General features: G+C 45.5%; 1 protein-coding gene across 1 annotated transcript; it reads left to right on the top strand.

Annotated features, from left to right (window-relative positions):
• The first annotated feature begins 1,568 nt into the window (after positions 1-1,568).
• Positions 1,569-19,607, top strand: LOC139159457 (acid-sensing ion channel 1-like). The gene is made up of 3 exons (XM_070736776.1): positions 1,569-1,975; positions 14,172-14,367; positions 19,536-19,607. The coding sequence occupies exons 1-3, from the start codon at positions 1,611-1,613 to the stop codon at positions 19,605-19,607; spliced, it is 633 nt and encodes a 210-aa protein (XP_070592877.1). The 5' UTR covers positions 1,569-1,610.
• The last annotated feature ends 3,632 nt before the right edge of the window (positions 19,608-23,239 follow it).

Genomic DNA, 23,239 nt, shown 5'->3' with positions numbered 1-23,239 from the left:
GACCATTTGTAACTAGTGTATTAAATTAAATCTACGTTTGTTCAAAATCTTAAAATCTCTGACAGTTCTTCACCGATTGCTTTGAAATGTTGACAGAACGTTGCATTCGAACACGCGCGTGTTTTTATATACGAATATTATATAGCTGTCACACCTGTGACAGGTAAAAACAGGCATATTTTGGGGAAAACCCAGACTGAGCGCAGCCGGGTTGCAGCTAGTCCAGAATAAATCCTGATCAGGAGAACCTGGCCTCGGTTCCGCACAGCAAACCCTCGGAGGAAACCCTGCCCGGACAGACGTTTAAAACACGCTTGTAGCACCGTCAGTTATTTCTTAAACCCGTATCCCGCCTCTGGCAAACACCACTTCGGGATATTACCCCGCCGGACTCGTTAAACGCGGACTGGGCTTCGCCCGCTTCCTGGCGGTGCTGATTTTGGCTTTTGATTTTATTTGGTTAGTGAAGCGGGGGGAGGGGGCGCCGAGACGAGAAGGAACTTTGGCTTTCATTCGGGAGGGGGGGAGAAAACGCGGCTTGACGTGAAGGAGTGAGGGGAGCCTCTGACAAACACACGCGCATTTGCCGCCGACGCGCACGCGTGCGCGCGCACACACAAACACACACACACATCCACCCTGCAATCTCAGCCCGGCACCTCTAAGGCTAGGAACCGCTCTCCTCCTCCTCTTCTTCCTCCTCGTTCTCCCGCACAAGCGTGCGCGCACACACAGGGGCACCCACACACACATGCGCCGCCGCCAGCCTCTGGGGTAGCGCAAGCCGGGCCCTGCCGCCCCTCCTCGCCTCGGACGCAGCGACTCCCCTCAGATCCCGCCGCCTCGCCTCCGAGGCGCGAACGCCTCTCCCACTCGCTCGCTCGCCCCCCTCCCTCCCTGAGCCAAAGCAACGGCCTCGCTCGCCGCGCCACCGGGGAGCCTCCATGTGTTTGGGGGAGAGGCAGCCGCCTCAGCCGCCGCCGGTCGCTGAGCCTCTCCGCGGGCTGCTTCTTGGATTCCTGAGCGCGAAGGCGAGGCCAGAAGCAGCAGCGGCAGCAGCAATAGAAGCAGCGGCGGCGGCGGCAGGCGAAGGCTTCCCGCCGCCATCCCCCGCCCTCCAGCGGCAGGTGCCGCCTCAGCCGGCCAGCCTTCGCGCTCGCTTCTCCAGCCGCCTCTTCGCGCCTGCCTGCCGCTTTGCCTTCCCCGGGCCAAAAGCCCAAACCGCCGCCGCCGCTGAGCGCTGACCACCGGCCGCCGCCGGCCTTGCTCTCAGGTTTGGTTTGCCGGGTTATGTGTGGGGAGGTGGGGGGTGGCGAGAAGAAGAAGGGGGAGGATCCCTCCGGGTTAAAAGTGCAGCGGAGGATGGAGGGTGGCTGGGAGGAGGGCAGGACCCCCGGGAGGGCCAATCTCCTCCGGAGAAGAGAAGGGAAGAAGAAGGGGCGCTGGGTTTAGGGGTGCTTTTTTTTTTTTCTCAATTGGGGATGACGGGCAGGCTGGGCAGAGGGACAGCATCCTGAGCGCTTGTTCTCCTTTCCATCTAGTGCGGCTTCCTCCCCCGTCCCTCCTCCCGTCCCTCCCCCCCAAACCTTCACCCTGCTTCGGCTCTGACCATGATGGACCTGAAGGTGGACGAGGAGGAGGTGGAGAACGGTCAGCCGGTCAGCATCGAGGCGTTTGCCAGCAATTCCACCCTGCACGGCCTGTCCCACATCTTCTCCTACGAGCGCCTGTCAGTCAAGCGCATCTTCTGGACCCTGTGCTTCCTGGGCTCCTTCGCCGTGCTGGTCTTCGTCTGCAATGAGAGGATCCAGTACTACTTTCGCTACCCTCACGTCACCAAGCTGGACGAGGTGGCGACCACCCACATGACCTTCCCGGCCGTCACCTTCTGCAACCTCAACGAGTTTCGCTTCAGCCGGGTGACCAAGAATGACCTCTACCACGCCGGGGAGCTCCTCGCCCTGCTTAATAGCAGGTGGGTCAAAGGACGGGATGGCGGGGAAAACGCTCACCGACCCCCATGCCCTGCGAGTGTGTGCAAAGCCAGAGGTCCTGAAGCATCTCCGGGATGGTGTGCAACAGTTGGCGCACTTGTGGCCACTATGTGTGTGTGTGTGTGTGTGTACGTGTGTGCTGGGACGTACTTGAACTGGGCACCGGAGTGTGCAACATGTCTATTTTCATACTGTGATCTGACACACATTTGAGAGCGTTTCTGCGTGACAAGCTATTTAGCGCTGGCAGAATGGCAAACTGCTTCTGTAGCGTTGTCAAGAAAACTGCATGGCCCGGGTCTATAAAAGTACCCAGGAACAAGAGGCCAAGTGGAGGGAGATTTTACATGCTTGGTCACTGGCCTGGGTCTTGTATGGCTTTGGAGGCAGTTTGTGTCTGTGTTATACGGGACAGCTGACCTTTTCCCAGGCTATCTGCCCCTTGGATTCCCACAGCGACGATCTTGTAAGGTAGGAAGGACCGAAATTGTGACTGCTTCAAGTCACCCAGTGAGTTTCTATGGCTGAACACAGCCAGCTCTTTTTCAAGCCAGACATGTGTGTGTGTGCTTGATTCCTTTCCGATGCAATGCATATCACTGTAAAAGCTGTCCGCTACCTGCTTGGTGGCAAAGAGCCCCTACCCCCCGTATGCCCCCCCATGGAGCCTGCCTGGGTCCTGTTCCCTATTTTACTCCATGCATGCACTTGAAGGGCGATGTGCTCCCATGCTGTGGATTGAACCACGAGCATTTCTTCTACGACTGGTTGTATTTGTGACACAAGGCAGCTTATGTCGCCTGCTGCTGGAACTCTCCTGTTTTCAGATCCACGGAGCCCAGATCTGTAGCCAGTCACGAATCAGCCTGAAAGGGTAAATCGGAGTTTGTGGATGTCCTGGATGTCAGATGCAGAGGAGCAACAGGGGGAGGCCCTTCTGAGAGGAGACTCGGCCCTTGGAACCTGAGCCTGCCCACTGCTATGTTTTCTACAAGGGGCTACCAAACAGCTCCCTAGTCAGGATCCCAAGAGGCCCCCTAAAAAAACTCCCAATTTCATCTTTCTCATCTCAGCATTTTACTGCCCTCTACTGGAGGGAATTGCGATTCCCCAACATATAAAAGTAACATCTCCTTTGAACTGAGCTGGACTCCTATGAATTAACATATCTGTGTTGTTTTCTTGGCAACCACACAAAAGTGGTTGGCTAGTGTTTTCATCCAGGATTTGTTTTGACTTCCCAGTCTAGACTATAGTCTTGGGGTTACTGGGCAGTCTTCCATCTAGTACTAACTAGGTTCTTAGATAATACCTATAACCAAGTATTGGTCAATTTGATTATGTCAGCCAGGTGCTTCCAGGTAACTTGGTTTAGTTGTATTCTTAAAGACCGAAGTAAGAGGATTAGATGTTTTTGTCAATTAATTTTTATAGATTTTAACTCAGGGTGGTATGAAATTTAAATGGAGGGAAGAGAAGAGCTAGTACTGTACTTTGAACCTTATGTTGCAAAGCTTGCTACTGGGACGTGATTTATTTTCAGTGGTACATGCAGGACTTTTCACGATTAAGAGGCTGGAGCAGAATTTTCTTTTCTCACTGCATCCAATATCAGAATAATTTTTCTCCATTTTTTTTCAGTTGAAGTCCATGGTTCAATAGGCTGTTGGAATTATATTTTATCTGAGTAATTTTATTGGCTTGAATGATAAATATTTTGCTACCGAACCAGTCTTACCTGGAACCACTAATCCCCATTGCCTATCTTGCTACCTGCTCTCTGCTCAAGTAAAGTAGACAAATATGACTATGGTACTGAATCGTGGCGGGGGGGGGGGGAGCTAATTTTACAAAATGTCCTTTTTTTCCTTTCTTTTAAGAGCTGTTCTTTGGCCAAAATGCCACTATTTCATAGAGCATAACAAATAGTCCTTTATTTCAGAACATTAAAAAACCAAAAAAGAAAAAAAGAAAAGGAGCTACAGTAGTTGGATTGGACAAAAAAATCCAACCCTATTTTTAGTACCTACCAGCCAGATGGTAGTGGAAAATTTAAACATCTAAAAACAGGCTTTCTTCCAGCTCTGCCTTCCGAATGAGGTGTGGTGGTCTATTGCCACTGACCAAGGAGGCTTTGTTTAGCTGTCAGGACTCAGAGTAAACAGCTCCTCCATACCTTCGCCTCTACCTCTTTTTAAAGCTGCCAACTTTAATGGTCATTAATTTTGTCAGGGTTGGTTTTGTAAGGTAAAATGTGGCATTTTAATGAAAAACCTGCTGCCCTGAGTTAAACCAATGGTCCATCTAATAAATTGGGTTTCATACAAATGAAGAGATGTTTAAGTCTACAACCTAGAAACCAGAAGACTGTAAGCATCAAAGGCAGCTGGGTGGTTTGGGGCCAGTCATAACTTTCTCAGCTCAACTCTCCTTAAAAGGTTGTTGTTGCTGTTGTTGTTGCTGTTGTTGTTGTTGTTAAGAAAATAGGAGGAGGGAGGAAGGATTATTAGGTATGTTCGCTGCCTTGAGTTACTTATAAAGTATTAAAGTTGGGATAAGAAAAATATAATAAGCAAGTAAATAAAAATAGAAGTGGCCAAATCGGGGAACCACAACTGTAATTTGGGGAAAAGACTGGTGGCATAGGCAGCTTGCATTTATATGTAGCAGTCCGACCAGTGGTGGGATTCAAATAATTTAACAACAGGTTCTGTGGGTGAGGCTATGTGGTCATGTGACTGGGTGGTGGGCATGGTTAGGTGGTTGTGTGACTGGGTGGGTGTGGCTAGGTGGTCATGTGGCTAGGTGAGTATGGCCAGGTGGTCATGTGACTGGGTGCGTTTGGCCAGGTGGTCCTGTGACTGGGCAGGGATAGCCAACTCGATTTCACATCAAGGTATACCTCACCTGGCTCCTCCTTGCCCCTTCCCTCCCAGTAAGTCCTCCCCTTGTCTTGCATGTTATGGTCAGAGAGGAAGCTTTTTCAAAGTCATCTTCCCCTTGATACTAGCCAATAAGATAAGATTTTGCTATCAGAAGACCTGATGTACATTTCCAAATACTGTTTTTCACCATTCTCTTGGTAAGAATGGAGAGAGTTATAAATAATAACAGAGGGACCTTGGAGGTTTTCTAGTCCACCCTTGCTCAAGCATGAGACTCTGTACTATTATGGACAAATTTCTTCTTTAAAACCTCCACTGATGTTATACACATAACTTCTGAAGGCTTCCCATTCCTCTCATTAATTGTTCTCACTGTCAAGAAATTTCTTATTTCTAGGGTGGATCTGTTTGATAAGTTTCCATCTCAAAGTTCAAAGTATAAAATGTTACTTTACTCTCCATTAAATTCCATTTTTGGTGAGAAATGATGTTCTACAGTGGTATTCATGTAATAAAGCTTGAAGAATACATGAATACATCTCTACTTATACTGATAAAGATTATTCCTTTTGAATAGTAAACCTTGGTAAACAAGGATTACTCTGATCACTGCATTATTTGACAAAGTGACAAAATTAGTGGACCAGAGTAATGCTGCCAATTAAATGTACTTGCGCTTCAGTAAGGCATTTGATAAAGTACACCATTACTTACTACTAGATAAAGTAGAATAATGTGGGATGGACAACACCACCACCAGATGGATTCAAAAATGGCTAACAAACCTCACTGAATGCATAGTGCTCCACAGAACTGCATCTACATGTGGGGATGTATGCAGTGGAGTACCCCAAGGCTCTGTTTTAGGCCCAGTTCTCTTCAATATTTTCATAAATGACTTGGATGAGGGGATAAATGGGGAACTTATCAAATTTGCAGATGACACCAAACTGGCAGGAATAGCCAACTCTCCAGAAGATAGGCTCAATATACAGGAGGATTTTGACAGACTTGAACATGGGTACTAGCAAACATAATGAAATTCAATGGTGAAAAAAATAAGGTTCTACATTTAGGCAACAAAAATAAAATGCACAGGTACAGTACAGTGATCCCCCGCTCGTTGCGAGGGTTCCGTTCCAGGACCCCCCGCAACGAGCGGGTTTTCGCGAAGTAGCGCTGCGGAAGTAAAAACACCATCTGCGCATGTGCAGATGGTGTTTTTACTCCCGCAGCGCTAGCGAGGAGCCGAAGATTGGGGGCTGCGCGGCTGTTTTAAAATGTCGCCGCCGGCATGGGGGGCTTCCTAGCAGCCCCCCAAACCCGGGTTGGGGGTCCGGGGGGTGCTGGCAAGCCCCCCATGCCGGTGGCAACATTTTAAAACAGCCGCGCCGTGCTGGCTGTCGGCGCTTTCGAGCTGAGTCCCGGAGCGAATTCGCTCCGGGACTCAGCTCAAAAGCGCCGACAGCCAGCGCCAGCGAACAGCTTCTCCGCGTTGGGTGTCGCCACTTTCGAGCTGAGTCCCGGAGCGAATTCGCTTCAGGACTCAGCTCGAAAGCGGCGAGAATGAACGGCGTGGGCGGGCGAAGGGCGGGCGGCAGCGAGGAGTTTGCGTGGGCGGTGGGGAAACTCCTTGCTGATGCCCGCTGCTCGCCCTCCCGCCAGCAAGAGGGGGAAGACCCAGGGAAGCCGCCCAGCAGCTGATCTGCCGGGCGCCATCTACGCATGCGTGCCCATAGAAAAAAAGGGCACACATGCGCAGATGGTGTTTTGACTTCCGGGTTGAAAAATCGCAAATTACCCTGTTCGCAATGGTCGGGGATGCAATAACCGGGGTATTACTGTATATGTGGTACTTTGCTCAAGATTAGTAACTGTGAGAGGGATCTTGGAGTCCTAGTGGACAACAATTTAAATATGAGCCAGCAGTGTGCAGCAGCTGTCATAAAAGCCAACACAGTTCTAGGCTGCATTAACAGAGGGATAGAATCATGATAATGTGATATGTTAATACCACTATATAATGCTTTGGTAAGGTCACACTTGGAATACTTCATTCAGTTTTGGTCACCATGATGTAAAAAGGATATTGAGACTCTGGAAACAGTGTAGGGAAGAGCAACAAAGATGACTAGGGGACTGGAGGCTAAAACATATGAAGAACAGTTGCAGGAACTGGGCATGGTTAGTTTAATGAAAAGAAGGAGTAGGAGTGACATGATGGCAGTGTTCCAATATCTCAGGGTTGCCACAGAGAAGAAGGAGTCAACCTATTCTGCAAAGCACTTGGGGGTAGAACAAGAAGCAATGGGTGGAAACTAATCAAGGAGAGAAGCAACTTAGAACTAAGAAGGAAATTCCTGATAGTTAGAACAATTGATCAGTGGAACGGCTTGCTTCCAGAAGTTGTGAATGCTCCAACACTGGAAGTTTTTAAGAAGATGTTGGATAAACATCTGTCTGAAGTAGTGTAGAGTTTCCTGCCCAAGCAGGGGGTTGGACTAGAAGACCTCCAAGGTCCCTTCCAACTCTTGTTGTTGTTGTTGTTTTTGTTGTTGTTGTTGTTGTTGTTGTTGTTGTTGTTGTTATTATTATTATTATTATTATTATTATTATTATTATACATTAACAGAACATTAAAGCATATAGTCAAGCAAATATTTCCAATCCATTGTTAAATGAAAACACATTTGAAAGGCATTTTCAAAGCAGTCAGTTATTGGATGTCTTACCATTCTTTCTTCTCTTTTAATTAAATCTTTCTCTTTTGTTTTGTTTTTTGTTTTTCTTGGGCCTTATTGGAATACAGTGTTCCCTCGATTTTCGCGGGTTCGAACTTCGCGAATAGCCTATACCACGGTTTTTCAAAAAATATTAATTAAAAAATACTTTGCGGGTTTTTTCCTATACCACGGTTTTTTCCACCCGATGATGACATATGTCATCACCAAACTAATAATTTTTGCAAATAAATAACAAAAAAAATAATTATTGTTAATAAATAATTATGTTTATAAATATCAGGATCATTAAGTGTCTTATTTAATGGTGAGTACCAGTAATAATGGTGAGTAAATGGTTGTTAAGGGAATGGGAAATGGTAATTTAGGGGTTTAAAGTGTTAAGGGATGGCTTGTGACACTGTCCATAGCCAAAAATGGTGTATTTACTTCCACATCTCTACTTCGCGGAAATTCGACTTTCGCGGGCAGTCTCGGAACGCATCCCCCGCGGAAATCGAGGGAACACTGTATTCCAAAACTTTCACAGATCCTTCATAAAGAACCACTTTTAGTTTAACTGGAATACATTGTTTTCATTCTCAGTTTTTCTGGTTACAGAACTTCCCTTTTTCTTCATTCATCACTTCTCCTTTAAATTATGTTTGTACATACTTGCAAGAAAAGGCAGTACAGTGGTCCCCCGATTATCGCGAGGGTTCCGTTCCAGGACCCCTCGCGATGATCGGTTTTTCGCGAAGTAGCGGTGCGGAAGTAAAAACACCATCTGCGCATGCGCAGATGGTGTTTTTACTTCCGCAGCAGCAGCGAGGAGCCGAAGATTGGGGTTTCCCCGCCGCCCACGCAAACTCCTCGCTGCTGCCACGCCCGCCGCTTGTCCGCCCGCCGCTTGTCTGCCGCCTGCCTGCCCGCGCGCCCGCCCTTCGCCCGCCCATGCTGTTCGCTCGCGCCGCTTCCCAGCTGAGTCCTGAAGCGAACTTCCGCGTTTGGCTTCAGGACTCAGCTGGGAAGCGGCGCTGGGGTTTCCCCGCCGCCCACGCAAACTCCTCGCTGATGCCCGCCGCTCGCCCTCCTGCCAGCAAGAGGGGGAAGACCCAGGGAAGCTGCCCAGCAGCTGATCTGCCCGGCGCCATCTACGCATGCGTGGCCATAGAAAAAAGGGTGCGCATGCGCAGATGGTGTTTTTACTTCCGGGTTGAAAAATCGCGATATAGCGTTTCGCAATGATCGAGATCGCGAAACTCGGGGGACCACTGTATTTAATTTTGGAGCCACCCACTGGGCAGCCCACTGTATTCAGGCCTGGCTTCATCCTGAACAGCGATCCCAGCATTGGTCCTGCAGCCACCACTACCTCATGAGCCCATCACACACTCCTGACCAATATCCCAGGGACTGGGCGCAAAGGGACGATCATGCCCAATACTCCGAAAAGCCCGGCAGGCAAGGCTTACTGGTGCAGTGGTTAGAGTGCAGTACTGCAAGCCACTTCTGCTGTTCACTGACTGCCAGCAGTTTGGCAGATCGAATCTCAGTAGGCTCAAGGTTGCCTCAGCCTTCCCTCCTTCCAAGGTCGGTTAAATGAGGACCCAGATTGTTGGGGGCAATTTGCTTACTCTCTATAAACCGCTTAGAGAGGCCTGTAAAGAACTGTGAAGCAGTATATAAGTCTAAGTGCTATTGCTATTGCTTCCGGGTCCAACAAAGGGGCTGTGGGCGGGACTTCCTCCCCTTCCTCTTTTGGAGAGATTTTTAAACAAAGGGCAAGGCATGTGCTGCAGCCTCACCCACCCCGCTGGCAGCTCTGAGCCAGGCAGCGGTTTGCCTTTCCCGACTGCCTGCGACCATACCTTCCTCCGGCAACTGGTGGCAGAGGAAAAGGAGCCAGCCAGGCCTGAGCCATTGTTCCTTGGCTCTCTGCCTGTCCGCATCTCGTCCCCTGCCCAGACTCTCCACAGCTGCTGATTCTCGGCTTTCGGGGGATGCGAAGGGCAACCAGGGAGCACGAGAACTTTAACAACTGCTTGGCCCCAACCAGCTGAATCCCACCACTGAGTCTGTCCCATGGCACTGATCTAATGTGGTTCTCTGTGTGCAAAATATGCCATCTGCTAATACATCAGGGTTTTTAAAACTGTCGTAGATAATAGCTGTATATGTGTTGGTTGTGGGTGGTGGTATAGAAGTCTTGCGGTTTCCTATTCTTGGTTCTCATGACAGAAGGTGCCTTTGAACAAAGCCAAGAATGGGATGCCTGAGGGGCTCCAAAATTGATACCCCTGCACTGCGACCCCACAAGATTAGCGATAAACTGTTCTCTTTTTCCCATTGTTCCACTGCAGGAGGGGAAAAATAGGCTTTGGGATCTGGATTGTTACATACAGTTTTGCATTTATGGAAAATAAGCTACCTATGCATAACCCTGATAGATTTACTTATCCCAAGAATCAAATTTACTGGTTTCTTGACGGAGAATATGTTTTTGATTTATTCTTTAATTTTGCCAGCCAAGCAACATTTAGGGTTGGCGATACGTTTCTCTGAAAGTTACGGAATTTTTCACATCCGAAAAATGTGCCAGTCAGATATTAATTCCTTTAAGTGCCAAGAAGCTAATTGACTACTAGTTGACATTAGTCCCAGCCAGGTTTTCTCAGTCTGGGGCCATCCAAATAGAATGGGATGAGGTCTTCCAGACTTCACCAGTCTGAGTTTAAATGCCTCTTGAAACCATTAGATAGAAATGTCAATCAAGTAATACCAGTGAATCCATCCTATACGATTGACTGTTAGAGCTTCTTGGAATGGTGGCATTCTGCCCATCTCTGGACAGCCGGTCTGCTTCCTATGCCCAGCAACCTGTTTATTTCTTTCAGAAATCTGCTTAAATGCCTGATACTTTATTTATAACCTTCATTGATTCCTTTTGCAAATAGAAAGCAGTTTAGACATGCAAAAATCAACATATCAGAGACACAATCAACAGTTTCCCAGGGACTGTGCTAGCCTAAGTCATCCAAAAGCGAATAAAATGTTGCACTTGCAAATGTTACTTGCCAGTGTTTCTGGCCACTAAATAGCTAAAGTATCCCAATCTGCCCCCTTCTTCATATAAACATGATTTGTATGGGAGCCACTGAAAATGTTCTACTATCAAAAGGAGCCAGTAAAAGAGAATATATGTAGCTCAGGGTTGAACTATGGAGCTCTTGGTATAATCATGAGACCTTTTATTACCTGACTAGCTAACATCATCAGCAGTAGTAAGTTTGGCACTTGCACCCTGTTCATATGCAGCAGTTTGCCCTGCCAGTGTGGTTTGCTCAAAAAGGACCTTAAGCTGCAGACCATACTAGAACACTGGTGGGTTCTGGATCCTTTTGCTGCCAGTTTTCTCAGTGTTGTTGCATGCGCACATGCCTGCAACAATCAAAAAATAGCTTCTATGCATGCCACACACCCCTCCCCCCCCCCCCACACACACAGGGGAAGGGAGAACCTCCACCCTCCTCTTCCCATCACACACACACCCCTCTGCTCCTCTGATTGGCTGGTGGCAAAGTGCCCCATGTGTCCAAAAGGCCAGGGTGAATGGGGTTTTGAGCCCATTCAGCGAAAGGGCCAAGGAGAAAAGGCAACATCCAAATGTTTGTGGGGAGGGGCGGAAGCCTGGGGACCAAACAGATGTGGCCAAGTGGAGGAGGCGAATAGCCCCATCCCATAGAAAACACTGTCAGGAAATCACCACTACCCATTTGTATAAGTTGGAGACTTAGGGACCTACGTTATTTCAGGTTTCACCAGCGTACTTTGCAATTCTAATTGATTCTAACAGCCTGTTTTGCTGAACAGGTGCAGACAAACTGGGCAATATCTGAATTTTGCATTTGCAAGCTGAACTGATTTAGCATATACAGTATTGGGTGGCTTGCACTGAAAACTATTATAGAACAATAGAACGCCCTGAACTGTCTTCTTGACCGCTAGAAAGCTTTTTCGGGGCCTTCATTGCACCTTTGCAATTTTTCCAAGCATTTCAACCATTCTTTTCTAGGCCTTATAGGCAAGAAACTAGCTCTAAATCCAAGTGAGATTCTGGGAATTAAAAGTGTTCTCAAGAAACACTGTTCAAGTGCCGTATTTTTAGCATTTTGATGGCTGTCCTAGTAGGAGAACAGAAAACATTCCTGTAAGTTGGGAAAGCAACCAGTGCTGCCTGGCCTTTTGGCCTTCTGCAAGGGCATTAACCCTGGGCTGTGCCAAGTCTGGCCAAAGACACCCAGTAACACACACACACACACACACACACACACACACAATGCTTTGGTGTATGCCTTTTTTGCTACCACCACCACATCTCCTCTTGCATTCTGCCACGTTTGGAATGTGGCCTTTGACACTATTTTTTTAAAAATATGTATTTATTATTTTTTTCCTTTTTTTTAAAGTACATAGTCATATTTACAGATGAATCTACATCGTATATACATTCCTATCGACATTGTCTTCTAATTACTTTTAGATTTCTTGATGTTTTATTTCAATGCTTCTTTTAAGTTTCTTTTTTTTGTCCGTTGGTACCATTTTGTCCAGGTTTCATAACAGTCCGATTCTTTTCGATTATTAAGTTCCATTGTCAATCTGTCCATCTCTGCACAGTCGTATATTTTCTTGATGATCTCATTGTCTTCAGGTATTTGTGGATTTTTCCAGTTCTGTGCAAATACAATCCTTGCAGCTGTTGTAATATGCAAGCTTAAATATTTTACACTTTTAGAATAGTTACCTCTCATAATACCCAATAGAAAAAATTCTGGCGTATATTCTATTTTTGTATTTGTTATTTGACACAACCAATTATTTATTTTTTTCCAGTAACTGACACTATTTAATGCAGGCTTCCAGCCAGCTGAACTTCCACCTCTCTGCTCTAATAAAACAGGTGGTTAGCTTTTTGGCCTGGGATATTCGTACATTCCTTCTCAGGTCTCATTCGGGACTCATGCCATCCTCGCAAAGGATGGTCCTCATCCACCAAGAAGGCTAATGAAGAAGCAGGCTGGGTTGAAACATTAAAGCTGGCACATCCTGTGCCCTGGGGAGGTAGGAAGTATTGAAACCACTTCTTCTGTTCCCCAGAGAGACATGACTTGACTGCTGTTAATGAAGCGGACACGCTGTGTGTTGGTATTAAACATCCACAGGCTGTGAAGGGGTAAATGCATGACACAAGTGCATGCAAGGCTATGCCTAAACATTTTGACTGTCTCTTCCCAGAATATAAACTCCGCACACTCACACCCTCACTGTTTCATATGCACTCCCTTCTTTATGACAAGAGTTGTCATTAAATCAAGGGAACAGCCGATATCTGCCTTCTTCCTTTTGGGGGGGTGGGGGAGGTAGTGTGTAGCTGTCACGCAGGAGAACAACATCTTGGTTGCTAATGTAAAATGTGTTATGCCTTTGGAGAGTGGAAAAGCTGCCTCAGTGGCAAGTGGCTGTTTCTTTTCCCTTTTTTTTTTAGGAGTAATTATATAATGCCTGGTTAGTCTTGCAAGGAGTGAAGAACAGTTGCTTATCTTCAGAGAAGAGTCTCAGCATTAGATTTTAATTGCACTGTGCTTTCACAGTGGTGGAACGGAGATGTCCCAGGTGTATCTCCAGCATCCATCTGACCATCCCACCCATTTTACAGATGATTTACTCAGGAGCATCTGAGGTTCAAGCGCTTTCCTCTGTGAACTGGTTGAAGAGGTCCAAAGATGGGCTACAAGAATGGTGGAAGGTCTTAAGCATAAAACGTATCAGGAAAGACTTAATGAACTCAATCTGTATAGTCTGGAGGACAGAAGGGAAAGGGGGGACATGATTGAAACATTTAAATATGTTAAATGCGAAACCTCTGGGTTAGCGCAGGAGTTCACGGCCACCATGACAGCCATGGACCTGACTCAAGTAGTACAGGGTCCGACTCACGAGGGGGGGCACGCACCCGACATGGTATTCCTCTCTGAGCAATTGAGTAATGGTCTGAGACTAAGGGGCTTAGAAGTGTTGCCTTTGTCATGCTCAGACCATTTTCTATTACGGCTTGACTTCCCGGCTCCAATCCTTCCCCGCAGGGAGGCAGAACCGATTAGACAGTTCCGCCCCAGAAACTTGATGGACCCAGAGGGCTTTCAGAGGGCGCTTGGGGTTATTCCAGAACAAGGGGGCACAATCTGAGGTTAGTTGGGGGAAAGATCAGAAGCAACGTGAGAAAATATTATTTTACTGAAAGAGTAGTAGATGCTTGGAACAAACTTTCAGCAGAAGTGGTTGGTAAATCCACAGTAACTGAATTTAAACATGCCTGGGATAAACATAGATCCACCCTAAGATAAAACACAGGAAATAGTATAAGGGCAGACTAGATGGATCATGAGGTCTTTTTCTGCCGTCAATCTTCTATGTTTATATATTTTTATGGATGGAACCAACCCAACCGATAGGGAGACCCAAACAGAACCCCTGTGACTATGCTCTGGATTTTTCCCCCCCTTCCTCAGGTACGAGATTCCAGACACCCAAATGGCTGATGAGAAACAGCTGGAGATCTTGCAGGAGAAGGCGAATTTCCGCAACTTCAAGCCCAAACCTTTTAACATGCGGGAGTTCTCGGACCGAGCCGGCCACGATATCCAGGAAATGCTGCTCTCCTGCTTGTTCCGTGGGGAGCCGTGTGGCCCCGCTGACTTTAAAGTGGTGAGTGCCTGGTTTCTTGTCTCTCTGAAGATTGCGAGGCAGGGAGTAAATGTTACGTTTGGGTCACGTTGGGTGTCCGTAGAGAGAAGAAGCTGCCTTGTGCACGGCGTTGGCATCGTGGTGGCGGAAAAGCGGAGGCAGTCTGCTGTATTGACTTGTTGTGACAATGCGGATAGGCTTATTTCTTTATTATTGCTTACATAAACTTATAGACTACTGCAGCACACTGACTTGACAGGTTTCACAAGAACAGGCAGAGTTTTTTAAAAACACATAGTGTTTAAAAAAAACAGGCAAACAAACAAACAAACTCAGCCCACATTATGTAAAAGCTGTGATCAGACAGAATAAAATGAAACCAAAAAAACCAAACGGAAAATAGAAGATAAACCCAAATCAACCCAACCTAATGCCCAAATGCCTCTTCGTGGAAAAAAAAGGTTGTTCCAATAGTCCACCAACAATTTGTGTGTGAAATGAACCTCGAAGGATAAGCACAATTTGGGGGTATCCCCCCCCACACACACACACACAAAAGAGGCCTGTTGCTCACTTTTGTGATGGAGACTCTATCCATCCTCTTTTGAGAAAACTTTGCAAGATGAAACACAGAAGATTGATGGCAGAAAAAGACCTCATGGTCCATCTAGTTTGCCCTTATACTATTTCCTGTATTTTATCTTAGGGTGGATATATGTTTATCCCAGGCATGTTTAAATTCAGTTACTGTGGATTTACCAACCACGTCTGCTGGAAGTTTGTTCCGAGCATCTACTACTCTTTCAGTAAAATAATATTTTCTCACGTTGATCTGATCTTTCCCCCAACTATCCTCAGATTGTGCCCCCTTGTCCTTGTGTTCACTTTCCTATTAAAAACACTTCCCTCCCGAACCTTATTTAACCCTTTAACACGGGCATTTTAAGAAGGGCATCTTACAGAGGAGATGGTTCTCAAGGTAAGCAGGAGACGTGGCCTTTTAAGAGAGCTTTATCGATTTATACTAGCTATTTGAATTTTGACCCAGAAACCTACTGGCAACCAGAGCGGTGACAATTGCACAGGTGTCATGCTGTAGAAATAACACACCTCCAGCAACAGCAGGACTGTTACAATCTGAATCACGCTTCAAAAGCAACCTCATGTAGTGTGCATTACAGCGGTCTGATTGCAAAGCAACAAGAGCATGAGTCACTGTCATAAGGACTTCCTTATTTTGAAAAAAGGACTGCAACTGTTGAAGTTGTGCAAAAGTTCCCATAATCATGGTCTCTCTTTGCTGTTCAAGCAGGAACTGATCTAAGAACTGGGGAATAGACTGTATCTGCACTTTCATCTTATTCTAATTCAGTTTTATTTTTGTTGTTGGTGGTGGTGATGTTCCGTCTAGTTCCTCACAACTTCTAGGAACAAATCAAGAACTTCCACTTTTATCTCCAGCCTTGCCTGGGATAGCGATATAGAATTGAATATAATCAGCACATAAAGGATAACTCACTTCAACTAATGGATTTATGTAGACATTAAAGACCATCAGAGAGAGTACCGAACTCTATGGTAGCCATACATCATAATATGTACAATGGAATCATAGAATCCTAGGCCTGGAAGGGACCTTGGAGGTCTTTTAGTCCAACTTCCTGCTCCAGGCAGGAGTCTTATATCATCCCAACCAAATGGCTCTCCAGTCTATTTTTGGAAATAATTAATAATAATAATAATAATAATAATAATAATAATAATAATAATTTATTAGATTTGTATGCCGCCCCTCTCTGAAGACTCGGGGTGGCTCACAACAATAATAAAAACAATATTATAGTAGAACAAATCTAATATTAAAAAAGCATATAAAACCCTATCATATTTAAAAAACCAAACAACACATTCATACCAAACATAAAACAAAATATAAAAAAGCCTGGGGGAAAGGTGTCTCAACTCCCCCATGCCTGGCGGTATAAGTGAGTCTCCACTGATGGAGCCCCACAAACCCAGGAGACAAGCTATTCCATTTATTCATTGTTCTCACTGATGGAAATCCCCCCCCCCCTTCATTTTAGGTTGTATCTCCCTTTGAAAAGCTTCCATCCATTCTTGTCCTGCCCTCTGCTATTGCAGAGAATAAGTCAATCCCTTCTTCTTCTTTGTGATAGTCCCTGAAGTATTAGAAGATAGTTATCATGTCCCCCTAGGCCTTCTCTTTGATAGGCCAGACATACTCATGTACCTCAACTGTTCATCATGTGATTTAGCCTCCAGATCCTTTGTCATCTTTGTTGCTCTTCTCCAAACACTTTCTAGGATCACAACACCATTCTTCTGTTATCATGGTGACCAGATCTGGATACAGTATTCCAAGCAGGGCCTCCCCATTGCAATGTAAAATGGTATTATCACTTCTCATTGTCTTGACACTATCCCCTTGTCGATGCAACCTAGAATTGCATTGGTTTTTGTGGGAGAAGCTGCGATGGTGGTCCACTAGGACACTCTCTTGCTTACTATTATTGAGCCAAGCACCACCTGTCCTGTACTTGTGCATTTTATTTTTCCTGCCTAACTGCAGGACCTTACTTTTCTCACCACTGAACTGTATCTTGTTGAATGGAGCCCACTGCTCAAGTCTGTCAAGATTATTCTGTATCTTGAGACTATCTTCACAAAGTATTAGCTATGCCCTCCCCCCCCAGGTTGGTGTTGTCTGAAAATTTGATGAGTTCAACTATAAGTCCAACAAACTCAGCTATTCCTCCCTCCCAACTACCAGGTGGAACTGCCCTCTTAGGAAGGATATGGATCGCCATAAAAGATGCCCTCAGCCTCTTAAGGGGCGCAAAATACTACAGTTGGTATTATTCAATGCCACCAAAATGCCCTTTTGGACCAGATGTGCACTCCCTTCACAAGAATCCTGATGACAGTCAATCGCTAGAATGACCCATACCGAAATCTGAAGTGAAGGATCTAGTTAATTCATTTTATCTACGCTATGTGACAACTGGAGCCACATTATCTTCTTCAAAAAAATCTCCCACATCTCTAACAGGAAGATTAGAAAATGGACAAAAGTTGTCCAAAGCTGATGTTTGAGAGAATCTCTGCTAGAAGGAGCACACCATTGCCTCCAAGGCAAATAGTTGAACCCCTTCCGCTAAAGGGACATTTTTCCTTTCCAAAATGAAGTTTCTGGGTCCAATGTGTACTATGATGGGTCTTAAGATGCCCCATCCACTTTCTTAGACTGTGAGTTCAAAAGAATCGAGGATGGTTTTTCAAGATGTAACCTCACTAATTTGCTGTACTGAAATCAAATGGCATCCAATATAAAATGAATATTAGCAATGTTATCAACAGGGACTTAAAAGCTATCACAGCAGCCTTCGAGAGAAACTTCCCACCTGTTCCTCAGCAGAAGGCTGTGGATAAGCTTGTATAAGGCACCAGCAAGAATCTGTTCTTAACACCTCCATATTCAGTTGCATTCGCTGTTCATTTCCATAATATTGGTCTAAGCATCTCTTTTGACCCATCAGCTTCTGGAGACCCTTGAGTATCCAAGAAGCAGGATCAGTGACCTACAGAGAGGCCACATGGGAGAAGTCTTTTCCAATACCCTTCTGTCTCTGAGTTCCAGAGTTCAAAAAAGCATGTGACAGAACTTTCTGCCTGGTCCCTGGGAGAAATCTCCCAAGCATCTTTAGAAAACCCATAGGGTCCATCAGCCCACCCTAATTGGTTCCACACCATTGTAGCAATAGAACATAATCCACATGTTGGCTGTAAAATTAACCTGATCTGATTAGCTTGTCTTCCAACATCCAAACACAACACCATTTGTGTCTGCTCTAAGGTCAACACCAGAACTAATACTTGACTCCCTGGATATGCCAGCCTAGAAGTCATCTGGGACAAAGGCATAGTTACCATGGAGGACGTGCCATGTTAGTCCTGTCTAAATTTATTTATTTATTCCATTTTTATGCCACCCTTCTCCTTAGGCTTAGGGTGGCTTACAACATGTTAGCAATAGCACTTTTTAAACAGAGCCAGCATATTGCCCCCACAATCCGGGTCCTCATTTTACCCACCTCGGAAGGATGGGAGGATGAGTCAACCTTGAGCCGGTGATGAGATTTGAAACGCTGACCTACAGATCTACAAGTCAGCTTCAGTGGCCTGCAGTACAGCACTCTACCTGCTGCGCCACCCCAGCTCATCCCATACTCCCATAAATCCCATACTCAGGGCATAGAGTGAAGCACCCTCACCCTTTTTCTAATAACTTTGGGACACCAACACCAACCTGGCAATGAGATCCAATTTTTTTCAGACAGGGTTGCTGAATGGTCAATACACACCTGCAGTCATAGTTCGACTCTGCGGCCCAATTTTCAACATTCAGGCATTCATTCCTGATCATCTACAAAGCAGCATATCTAATCGCAATTAAGGTGTCACAAAACATCACTTCCTCCCCCGCTCCCTCCCTGACCTTGGAGTTGGGGCTGCTGAGCCAAACAGAGAAGAGTAAATCTTGCCATGGTGATATCCATGCCTGTGTCCAAGTGCACTTCGTTTCAATGATGCCTGGCAGGTCTGCACACTCATCTACCACCAGGTTTTGAATGAACCTGGCCTCACCACCCAGAAATGTGACATTCAACAGCAATAGCCTGAGGCCACCTTCCAGACCTAGAAAAGAGATAGTTTAGAACAAGCGTCTCCAACCTTGGCAACTTTAAGCGTGGTGGACTTCACCTCCAAGCAAAGCTGGCTGGGGAATTCTGAGAATTGAAGTCCTCCAGGCTTAAAGTTGCCAAGGTTGGAGACCCCTGGTTTAGAAGCAGGCACATTCAACAAAACAAGTCTCCTTTCTCCTGGAAGGGCCAGACTCTTGCATCCAGCCATACACCACCAATAACCCATCCCTGTAGCAATTTGTTGCTCAATGTCAGCATCTTCTGAGATTTCACAGATCTCTCCCAAACTGTCCCAGACTGTTTTCATATCCTACATACCACATAACTCAGTGGGGCAATAGTCTGAAACATCACTCATATTATCCTGTTTAGAATCTTAATAAATCCAGGATGGGTTCCCTGATACCCAGCTGTGTCCTCATTAATGTTTGCTCCCAATTTTGTGCCATTGTGGGTTCACTGCAGGGCGACAGCAGGAGGACCATGCCGGATAGCCACCTTAATTCCAAGCCTTCTGTCCAAGTTGATGACACCTAGTCTAAGTTTAGTTAATATCATTTGACATACATAGTTATATGATGAGATAATTCCCCCCCCCCAATTTAATCAATTGAAACAATTGGTTAAAAAGAAAACCTGCTGTGGAAAATATATACAGGAATCAACAAGAACTATTTTGAATAACTAATACACGTTGAAAATCAAAGATAACATGTCCAAAATATGAGTTCCTATTAAGCAACAGATGGAGACATTTTATACCTTGGAGATGAGTTTCCTAAAGACATCTGAGTTCTGTGTGAAGAAGAATGTTGCGAGAGATAAAGCTTTAGACTAGTGATTCCCAACGTGGGGCCCATGCAATTTCATTTTTAATGGGGGCAATCCAAATTAATGGCCTTTTAGGCTGCCTCTTTGTGAGTAGGGGTTGACTTTTTAAATAATAAGAATTATATGTCATGGGGGTGGGGGGGGGTCAGGGTTTTAGAGATGCTTAGGTGGGACATGGTCAAAAAAGAATTGGGAACCACTGCTTTGGACTGACCCAGTAGGATTCATCTTAGGGCAACAACTGGGAACGTGCGGAACAGATACCTTAAGATTTTGAGTGTTTTTGCATTCAGTATACAGTGTGCCTATGATATAGGCTAATGTCTGTGTGTCTCTATTAAATGGGATTAATTCAAAGTCCAAACATTCATTAGAAGGCTATGTAAATCCAGCATGTTATTATCTCTGATGGGTAGAGATTGCAATTCCATGTTGTTGTTCTTCTTCCCCTTCCTCTTCTCCTCTCCTCCTCTTCCTCATTCTCATATGTTTGCAAAGTGTGCTTTGTTTGCACTGTGCTCAGCTACTTCTTCCAGCAAAGCTATCAGTGCATGTCGCAACAAGAGGCTTTGTTTATCCGTTGGTTTGTTGCAAAGCTGGAGAATTGAATTGAGAGGAAGTCACTGGCCTAAGATTGCCCAGCTGGCTATCCATGCTTAAGGGAGGACCAGATCCCAAATCTCCCTGGTCCCAGTCAAGCGTTTTAACTACTATACCATGATGTCTCCGTTGTCTAAAGAATCATAAAGATGCATGGATGATTCAGAGCAAAATTAATAAATATCTGCCAAGGAAATAATTTACCATTCTGTATCGTCAAGGGCAAAAAAAAAAAAAAATAGAAACTGTTGGAAACCTGAATTTGCCTAAGCAATGAACGCTATGGAAACTGTGTGGACACAGTAAGGCATTGTGGCCCAAGATGAACCATGCATGTCTGTGGCTTTGGAAAGATGCTCTGTTTGAGGGGGTGGGAATGTGCAGATAAACAACAGGCGAGAAAACTATTATGGGGGGAATGTGGCTGTTTTCCAGCTTCTACAATTTGTTGTCTCTTTGGAAAGAAGTCTCTGGTAGTAGTAGCATTGATATGGAGTGGAAGATATGAGACATGTTTATTAGCACCGCCGAATTGTTTTGATGCCTATTGCTCTTGGCTGAACTTAGATCTTCAAGAGTGCTGCAGAACAGAGGATGGGCTGTGCATATCAGAAGGAAAAATAAACCCAGCTTGATGTGTGTTTGCTTTTGCATCGGGCTACTATTGCTGGTTTGTCTCATCCAAAGACAAAACTACGTTTCTCTGACTTACCATTGCTGAAGTGGTTTAGCTCTTTAAGCCTCTCATTTCTAAACCACAGCCAAAAATAAAAAATAAAAGTTAGGATCTCCAATAATGGTTCAAGTTCCATTGTGAGGGTGGGGGAAATTAAAACCAAATGAAATGAAGAATACCAGGTTAAGAAGCAGATCTGCGGGGATCCACAAAGGGTTTTTTTTTTGCCATCCAACAGATTGTGTGCAAATGAGAAACGCAATTCCCCGGTGTGATCAGTCAGCTCACAAAGGAGCAAATGATCCATACAAGTTCAGGTATTTGATCCAAACAAATTGGTGGAAAGGAAGGCTTCCACGGGGGATTATGGAGATGTGACATTTAATGGAATAACAGTGTATTCTCGGCACTGCATTAATTACACAGAATGAATTGATTTACCTTATTTTTGGTTGATTTACCAGAATATTCGGTATTACCGCATTGCTTGCAGGCTAGTCTGCCTCAGCCCTTCAAGTGGGAGCCCTAAATACCCAGTATTGGTATGCACGATTCCACACATGTTACTTGGGATATAGCACGGGAGAGTTGTTTCCTAAAGGCCTTTGTCCCTGAGAGGCAATTTTACAGAGCCAAACTAACCTTGGGAAGACAAAAGAGCGAAGGGGAAAAAAGGGGAGAGAGACCAGGCTGACATGCAAAGAATGTCGCTAGACATCACTGCATACAAGTAAAGCTTGATTATACGATTGGGAATAAGGACAATGGACCAAACACTTGTCAACAAATTTTCCAGTGTGTAATTGATTTTCATTTCATGGGTTGTTGGTTGCAGGTGCGTTATGGCTCAGGAGCATGGCATATAGGGAGGAGCATGGCAGATGGGGAGGCAGGCATTAATCTACCGCCTCAGCCACCTTCAGCCGTTCTATGTTTCACATTTGCAATACTGTAAGGAGAAAGGCTTCCTAGTGTTGTAAGAAACCCATATGAACCAGGTATGTGGGTAACCTTTCAGGACTACCCAAAGGTGCTTTTTGTTCCAGGACTGGACTTTCTTGTTTTGGCTTTGAAGATGTTTCGCTTCTTATCCAAGAAGCTTCTCCAGCTCTGACAGGATAGTGGGGAATAGAAGGATTTCTTGGAGACAGCTGGTCATTTGCATCCTTTTAGAATAGAATAGAATTTTTTATTGGCCAAGTGTGATTGGACACACAAGGAATTTGTCTTGGTGCATATGCTCTCAGCGTACATAAAATAAAATATACATTTGTCAAGAATCATGTGATGATTTAGAGCAGTGATGGTGAACCTATAGCACGGGTGCCACAGGTGGCACGTGGAGCCATATCTGCTGGCAGGTGAGCCGTTGCCCTAGCTCAGTTCCAACATGCATGTGTGTGCCAGCCAGCTGATTTTTGACTCACGCAGAGGCTCTGGGAAGGTGTTTTTGGCTTCCAGAGAGTCTCCAGGGGATTGAGGAGGGCGTTTTTACCCTCTCTCGCCTCCAGGGAAGTCTTTGGAGCCCTGGGAAGAGGAAACATGACCCTATTGGGTCCACCAGAAATTGGGAAACAGGTAGTGATGGGCGAACCCAATGGTGTTCAGGTTCGGCAAGTTCGGATGAACTTTACGCAAAATTCAGCTGAACCCGAACCGAACCTGAGCCTGAACCCGAACGAGGAATCCCACCAAGAGATTCTGGGGTGGAGCTTTGATGTCACGTATACCGGCAGGTTGCTAAGGACGCCAAGGTGATCACTTCTTGGATTGCATGGAATCCAGGAAGTGATCACCTTGGCATCCTTAGCAACCTGCCGGTGACGTCAAAGCTCCGAACACCAAACGCAACCCCGAACTTTGCCCGAAGTTTCAAAAAATTTCGGCATACTGAACACCACAAAATTCAGTACAGTGGTACCTCGAGATACGAGTTTAATTCGTTCCGGACCTGGGCTCTTAAGTCGAGCAGCTCTTATCTCGAACGACTTTTCCCCATAGGAATTAATGTAAATAATTTTAATTGGTTCCAGCCCTCAAAAAACTCACAAAGTTAGTCTAA

Source organism: Erythrolamprus reginae, chromosome 2 (genome assembly GCF_031021105.1).
Source record: "Erythrolamprus reginae isolate rEryReg1 chromosome 2, rEryReg1.hap1, whole genome shotgun sequence".
NCBI classification, from domain to species: Eukaryota; Metazoa; Chordata; class Lepidosauria; order Squamata; family Dipsadidae; genus Erythrolamprus; species Erythrolamprus reginae.
This window is presented reverse-complemented; position numbering and strand designations above follow the sequence as displayed.